General features: G+C 38.0%; 1 protein-coding gene across 5 annotated transcripts in view; it reads left to right on the top strand.

Annotated features, from left to right (window-relative positions):
* PIKFYVE (phosphoinositide kinase, FYVE-type zinc finger containing) overlaps window positions 1-3,680 on the top strand; it is a 78,633-nt gene extending 74,953 nt beyond the window's left edge. For all 5 annotated transcript variants that reach the window (XM_004764279.3, XM_004764278.3, XM_004764277.3 and 2 more), the window contains one exon: window positions 432-3,680. In XM_004764279.3, the coding sequence (XP_004764336.1) occupies window positions 432-547 (116 nt within the window). In that variant the 3' untranslated portion in view covers window positions 548-3,680. The remainder of the gene's footprint in view (window positions 1-431) is intronic.
* Window positions 3,681-8,146: the final 4,466 nt, after the last annotated feature.

Here is an 8,146-nt window from a genome sequence, read left to right on the forward strand (position 1 = left end):
TTCACACATCTCTCATCTCTAGACGAGAGCTGGTCTCTTACTTGTCAGGTAGAAGGTGGGGAAGGGGAAGGGCGTAGAGGGAAATGGAGAGAGAATCTTGAGCAGGATCAGTGCCGCACCTGACTCTAGGCTCCCTGTCATGACCCTGAGATCCTTACCTGAGCCGAAATCAAGTTGGACACTTGACTGACTGTGCCACCCAGGAGCTCCCGGGAGCCAGTCTTTTAAAACAGAAACCCCTACCGGAAAGGCCCTGTTATGTGGCACAGTGGACACCCCTACCTCCTTTCTGAGACTGTTATGTGTGTGTGTGTTGTGTGTGTGTGTGTGTGTGTGTGTGTGTGTGTCTTTAAAGCAGTTGTCATGAAAGAACATAGCTGTTCGAGTCAGCTCTGTAACAGCTTTTTCTCTTTGCTCTTTTATAATCTTAGGTAAAATGCCAACTGTGGTCTCTCCGGAGTTGTACAGGACTAGATTTTGTGAGGCGATGGACAAATATTTCCTGATGGTTCCAGACCACTGGACAGGTTTAGGTCTGAACTGCTGAAAGGGAGCACATGATTTTGAAATGGACCATGAATGAAAGGGGCCTGGAACAAAGGACCAAAAATAAGCTACATGTTTTATTTCTTCATCACATTCACCACTGTATGCCAAGGCCTTCCCGTCCTCTGGTCGTGTGGGCTGTCTGTAACTGAAGGGTTAAAACACCATGGATTTGCACTTTGGTTTTTGATAACTAAATTAGCTGTCTTATGCTGGGAAGTTGCATGAGCATTTTTCCACTTAAGCTAAAATACAGACATATTTCAAAGGGCTAACGACGAATGTATAGTCTTTAGAGGTGAGGAGATAAGGGTGAAAAAATGGGGGGTTGGTTTTGTTAACAGTCCTGATAAGAACTAGTCCTGAATTTTGGCTTTCCAGCATCTTTTCCCAGCAGCTCATTTGACATACTCTTTACTTAGCATTTGTAGAGGTGGTGAATTTGTTTTGTGTTTCTTACATAAAAGTATAATGTTGCCTATTATCAGATTTTTCTGAAACCTTTAAAAAATTCTGAATTACTCTCTTAATGGCCAGTGAAAAAAATGGACCCAGTCTGTTCTTGTTTTATTGGGGCATTTGACTTAAATTGGGAATCCTGTTTTGTTCTTAGCTTGCCTTGTTTTTGAGTGTGCTTGCTGTGTTTTAAGTTCTGTCTTCTCTGCGGGTGACAGGAGACTCTAGCCATTAACTGTAAGCCTTCTTTTGGAGCTGTTTTTTAAGCTTGTTTATAACTTTTGTGCAATTAATATGTTCACCTGCACTTACCCACACATGCTCATATTCTAGGTTTTCCTCCACTTTCAGGGAAACAGTAAATTGGTCTATTGTGACTAACTTCCCAAAGGGAGAATTACTGAGGATTTCTTTTTTTAATGGAAAAAATAAATTAGACCTTACCCAAGATATTGGGTGAGACGTAAACGCTTGTTTTATGTAAAGGTAAAGTGTCTTTTTCAATATAAATAGCGATTTAAATGACATCTGTAAAACTAAGAGGTTTCTAGTGTGGACATCTGTTTCTTAACTTTCTGCACTAGTTTCTAGTGCAGTTCTGATTATTGAGAAATGTTAAGAGATAAAATATTTGTAGTAAGGAACTTCTTGTTTAATAGAGTTTTTGTTTGTTTAAAAGTGATCTGATATAGTACTAAACTAACTTTGAGGAAATAACAGAACGACAAATACTTCCTCATGGCTTCTCTCCCTAACAAGGGTAATTTGGGGATTTATAAAGTTTTATAAAGTTCTCTTTTCAGGCTTCCTCTAATAGCACATTTCTATTGTAACTTTCACAAAATAAGAAAAAGAAATCTGGGTACATTCCAGTTACAGAGACTGTAAGTATGTGAAATAGGAACATTTTGGAAAGTTTGCTTTAGAGAAGGAAAGCATTAGTTTGGGGTTTGGTGCTTATTGGATATGTGGTTTGTTTTGAACTAGTTAACAAGTTGACCAAGGTCTTAGGACTAATTATAAGCACTTTTTAAATAAATGTGGTGTGCCTTTTGAAACTCACACTAGAACACTAGTGGTTTTAATTTTAATATTACAGATGAGAAAAGGATGGCCTCCTGCAGAAGTGAAGCAGGTGGATGGAATGTAACGTCTCCAGTCCCAAACAACGGATTTTGCATCTCGTTTTGAATGCAAACACTGATTTGTCTCTGTTCTTTTTTTCAGTCAGGATACTTAGGATTATTTGTCCATTTCCTGCACCTTCATTCATGCACTCCCGGGGAGAAGGTAGCTTTCCTTCACTGTAGTCAGGTGGTTTCTTTGTTTTGGTCTCAATACCAAATATGTGGAGCTGGGATCCTCCTCTGGAATAATTCCTGACCGTAGTGTGTGTCATGTTGATTCAGTTTTCCCTGCCCATGACTTGAAGACCTATTTTTTAAAGCACTGCTGCCTCTTAATGATTTTGAGGCTAAAAAATTTCCAGTATAATACGATCCCAAGCTAATACTTGCTACCTTGCAAGGGTGATCTGTCCTTTTAAAATGTCTTAATGAAAGGGAAGTAAATTTGTGAGTGGTAGAACTATATATATCCTCACCCCCCGCTGCTTTTGTGGAGGCCGCTACCATAGGTATATATAAGGGACTTCCAGTGTTGTGCTCCTTGGTGTTAAGCATTGAATGACCACTCACGTCCCTTGAGTTCCCTTCTGAGGTTTGGAGAATATTGATGTTGAAAAGTTAAGACTGAGGAAGAAATCTTACTACTTTCTTCCTTAGAATAAAATAGAAATCCTGAGAAAATGGATAGTAGCACAAGAAAACTCTGTGAACGTGTTTCATTGTATAAACATCTTATTTATAAATATGAAGGGTTTTGATGCCATCAACACTTTATGGGAAAAATTAAAAAGATTTACTTTTTCTTACCCAAGTCTGAGAAAAATAAGGGGAATCGGCTATTGCAAGCCCTTTTGTAGTTTGTTGGAATAATTTAAATTTGTAGACATTCAAAATTTCCTACAAAATGCTGCTTATAATTTTTTTCTTGATCCAGCCATGAGTGTTTTTCTAGCTTTGGTTTTTATTGGGTATTGTAAATAGGTTTGTATTGGTTTTGGTGGCATCAGTGTCTCCTTGGCATTTTACTGATTAGCATTCGGCCAAGGAAGAGTCATCTACCCGCAGAAAGTTTATTTAGCTAGCAGAATGGAAACTTGAGAATGAGCCTGGTGGTGAAACAGGTCAGGCCATTCATTGTTCCTCAAGTGTTAACATACTGACTTAGACAGTATTCAAACCATCTAGTGCAATGCCTTTTTGTTTATTTGTTTTTGTAACACGGGTGCAGTGTATTATAGAAAACAAAAATTACAATCCTGAGCAGTTTTATTAATGCTACTGTGCTGGTTTTGTAAAAAAATGTACATTATGTCTTTTGACAGGTTTGATTTTAACTAGAGAAATGACATTGTAAATCATAATATTCTCTTTTAATTTAATACAAAGAATTCAATTAACAATATTGAAAATACTTAGTGTATTATATTGTATATATTTCTCTACTTTGGTTCTAGCTGTTTTATATGATTGACATGTTATTTAAGAGATACAACTGCTTTGACCTTTTGGAGACTTATACTGTAAATAAAGAAGACTTAAAATAACCAAGAATCAGCTTCACTCGTTTGAATCAGCTTGAATTAGCAGGCGGAGATGGCGTTTGGTGCCCAAGCCTCCCCCCTCGCCCCTATCCCTGGCCTCGAAGTGTTGCCTTCTGTTTGTTCTCTTGCCCTTTGTTTCCTCATAAGAAGATTTGTCTTTCACTAGTAAATGGCCTTCTTAAGTCCCAGAAAAGAGGGTCTTAAGTCTGTGTGTTTGCTTCTGTCAATCATGGTTTCACCTTTTCTGCCCTCCTTTTCCTCGTGTGTTTCTGCTTTCCTGGTGGGACACTCAAGAAGGTACTGCCCTTCCTCAGCTGGGAATGGCTGATTCACCTTGACTGGGCAGGCTCTCTAAGCTAGTGATTGGTCCCCAGCCTGTTCAGAGGAGTCTACCTGAAGTGGACCCGACTATGCTGTAACCTACAGCTGCTCCCCGTTGGGCAGCCTGGTCCCCTTCCGTGCGCCTGGGCTCCCCCGGGGCCATGAGAGCCACTGCTATGGTGGGGTGGTGCTTGTGCTGGGGCCAGGCACCTAGTTCTCTGTTCCACCTGCCTGGAAGTGTCCTGTGGTGGAAATCCTTTTCTCGTACATTTCCCGGCTCAGTGCTTAACAAAACTAAGATTTATCACCTAAGTTTAAAAATTGTGGGTAAAACCATCCCAAATGTATCATCTTAACCACTTCTAAGTATATAATTTAGTAACGTTAACTATATTCACATTGCACGTTATATCCCTGGAAGGTTTTCCTCTTGCAAACCTGAAACTAGACCCACTGAGCCATTTCTCCTGTTCACCCTGCTCTCTGGTAACCATTCTCCTTTCTGCGTTCACTAATTTGACTGGTTCAGGCTCTTTACTGTAAGCGAAGTCAGATAGAATTTGTCTATGGATGGCTTATGTTACTTAGTATAATGTCCTCATTCACCATGTTATAGCGTTTCCTCCCTTTCTTAAGTTAAATGAGGGACGCCTGGGTGGCTCCGTCGGTTAAGGATCTGTCTGCCTTCAGCTCAGGTCATGATCCCAGGGTCTTGGGTTTGAGTCCTGCTTCAGGCTCCCCGCTTGTGGGGAGCCTGCTTCTCCCTCTGCCTGCCGTTCCCCCTACTTGTGCTCACTCCCTCCCTCTCTCTGACAAATAAATAAAATCTTAAAAAAAAATGATTTTCTAGGTTGAATGATACTCCATTGTATGTATGTACCACATTTTCTTTATTCATGATCAGTGGATATTTGAATTGCTTCCACCTCTTGGCTGCTGTGAATAATGAACATGGAAGTACAAATGTACTTTGAAGATCCTTTAAAAAAATTCTTTTGGATAAATACAGAGAAGTGGGATTGCTGGATCCCATGGTAGTTCTATTTTTTTTAATGTTTTGAGGAATCTCCATCCTATTTTCTCTAGTAGCTGTACCACAGTAGTGGTACCAATAGTAGTACACAGGGTACCAATGTCTCCATGTCCTTCCCAACACTTGGTTACTCATTTTGATGGTGGCCATTCTAATGAGCGTGAGGTAATATCTCATTGTGGTTTTGAATTGCAGTTTTCTCATGATTAGTGATGTTGAGCATATTTTCATATGCATGTTTATCATTCATATATTTGGAGAAAAGGCTCTTCAAGTCCTTTTACCATGTCTAAATTTGACTTCTTGACTTTTTTTGTTGTTGCATTGTAGGAGTTCTTATATATTCTGGATGTTAACCCCTTATCAGATGTATGATTTGTTAGAGTTTTCTCTCATTCCGTAGCCTGCCTTTTCATTCTGTTGATTGTATCCTTTGATGCATAGAAGTTTTTAAGTTTGGCATAGTCTGTTTGTCTCCCTTTGCTTGTACTTTTGATGTCATATGCAATAAATCATTGCCAAACCCAATGTGTTGACGCTTTCCCCTTCTTATAGTTTTACGGTTTTAGGGCTTTATCCTATTTCGAGGTAACTTTTATATGTCATAAAATAAGGTCTAACGTTACTCTTTTGCATGTGGATATCCAGTTTGCTAATACCATTTGTAGAAGAGACCATCTTTTCTGCATAAGTGGTCTTGGCACCCTTATCAGGGATCATTTGAGCATATAAGCAAGGGTTTATTTCTGAGTCCCATTTATTTATTTGTCTGTCTTTATGCCAGTATCACAGTGTTTGATTCCTGTAGGTTTTGTAGTATGTTTTGAAATAGGTAAGTGTGAGGTCTCCACCTTTATTTTTCTTTTTCAAAATTGTTTTGGCTGTTTGAGGTCTCTTGAGATTCCGAATGCGTTTTAGGATGAATTTTTCTATTTCTGCAAAACAAAACAACAAAACAGAACAAAACAAAAAGCCATTGACATTTTGATAGGGATTGTGCAGATTGCTTTGAGTAATATGGACATCTTAATATTAACTCTTAATTCATGATCACAGGATGTCTTTCCACTTTTGTGCTGCCTTTAATTTCTTTGACTAATGTTTTATAGTTTTCAGAGTATAAGTCTTTCACCTTTTGGTTGGGTTTATTCCTAGAATTTTATTCTTTTTGATACTACTGTAAATGGACTTGTTTTCTTAATTGCCTTTTCAAAGTATTCATTTTTGGTTTTTGGAAACACAACTGATTTTTTTAAATTAACATATAACGTATTATTAGCCCCAGAGGTACAGGTTTGTGAGTCGCCAGGTTTACAATTCACAGCACTCACCATAGCACATACCTTCCCCATTGTCCATAACCTTACCACCCTCTCCCTACCTATCCCCCGCCCCCCAATTCCTGGCAACCCTCAGTTTGTTTTGTGAAATTAGGAGTCTCTTATGGTTTTTCTCCCTCCCAATCCCATCTTGAGAAACACAACTGATTTTGTGTTGATTTTTTTATCTTGCAATTTTACTAAATATTTTTGTTATGATTTTTTTTTTGTATACATACTCTTTGAGGTTTTTTTCATGTAAGATGATATAATTCACAAACAGATCTTCTTCTTCTTCCTTTTTAATTTCCATGCCTTTTATTTCACTTTCTTGCCTCATTGCTCTGGCTGCGGCTTCAATGTTATTTTGGATGTAAATGTCGAGGTAGGCATCCTTGCCTTGTTCCTGACTTTGGAGGAAAAGCTTTCAGTGATGCTAGCTGTGGACTCTTCATATATGACCTGTATTATGTTGATGTAGTGGTCTACTTTTAGTTTGTTGAGTATTTGTATCATGAAAGTGTGTGCAGTATTGTCGGATGCTTTTTGTTTATCGATTGAAATGGTTAAGTGGTTTTTATCCTTCATTCTATTAATGTGGTGTATTACATTGATTTTCATATGTTGAAGCATCCTTGCCTCTTGGGGATAAATCCCATCTGGTCCTGGTGTCTGATCCTTCTAATACACTGTGGAATTCAGTTTGCTAGTATTTTGTTGAGGACTTTTGCATCTCTGTTTATCAGGGATGGCGGTCTATAGTTTTCTTTCAATTTCTTTCTCTGACTTTGACATCAGGGTAATCCTGGCCTTATTAAATCATTTTGAGAGTTTTTCCATCTCTTCAATTTTTAGGGAGAATTTGCAAAGGATTGGCATTAATTCTTCTTTAAATGTTTGGTAGAATTCACTAGTGAAGCCATCTGGTCCTGGATTTTCTTTGTTGGGAAGTTTTTGATTATTGATTCAATCTCTTTACTAGTTATAGGTCTGTTCAGACTTTCTATTTCCTTGTGATTCACTCTTGGCAGATTGTATCTTCTAGGAAATTATCCATTTCATGTAGGTTATCCAGTTTGTTGATCTACAGTTGTTCAGAGTATTCTCCTATATCCTTTTTTATTTCTGTGACATTAGTTGTAATGTCCTCTCTTTCATTAGTGATTTTACTTATTTGAGTTGTCGGTCTTATTTTCTTAATCTAGCTAAGGGACTGTCAATTTTATGGAACTTTCAAAAAACCCACGTCTTTTGTTGGTTTTTTCTATTCTCTACTTTTTCTCTCTGCTGTAATCTTCATTATATCCTTCCACCTGGCACCTTGGGATATAAGGTGGTTCTTTTTTTTTTTTTTTTTTTTTTTTTGAGTTCCTTGAGGTGTAAAGTTATGTTGTTGATGTGCGATTTCTTTTTCAGTATACACGTTCACACCTGTGAGCTTCCCTCTTCATTCTTCTTTGACTTTATCCCATAAGTTTTGGCATTTCGTGTCTAACTTTTCATTTGTCTCAAGATATTTTCTAATCCCCCTTGTGATTTCTTCTTTGAACTTGTGGTTGTTCAAGTGTGTGTTGTGTAATTCTCACGTATTTACGTATTTTCCAGTTCTCCTACTGCTATTGATATGTAGTTTTATTCCATTGTCGTTGGTAAAGATACTTGGTATGACTCCAGTCTTTTTAACGATTCCTTCCCAAAAGAAATCTTCTGTTCTAGAACATGTATTCTGGTGTCTTATGTTGAAACAAAAGAGAAGGGAGAGATCCTAGTAATTGTTTTGAAATTGAATGTCACGAATGAAAT

This window comes from Mustela putorius, unplaced genomic scaffold, assembly GCF_011764305.1.
Source record: "Mustela putorius furo isolate JIRA1106 unplaced genomic scaffold, ASM1176430v1.1 tig00000275_pilon_pilon_pilon, whole genome shotgun sequence".
In the NCBI taxonomy this organism is placed as follows: domain Eukaryota; kingdom Metazoa; phylum Chordata; class Mammalia; order Carnivora; family Mustelidae; genus Mustela; species Mustela putorius.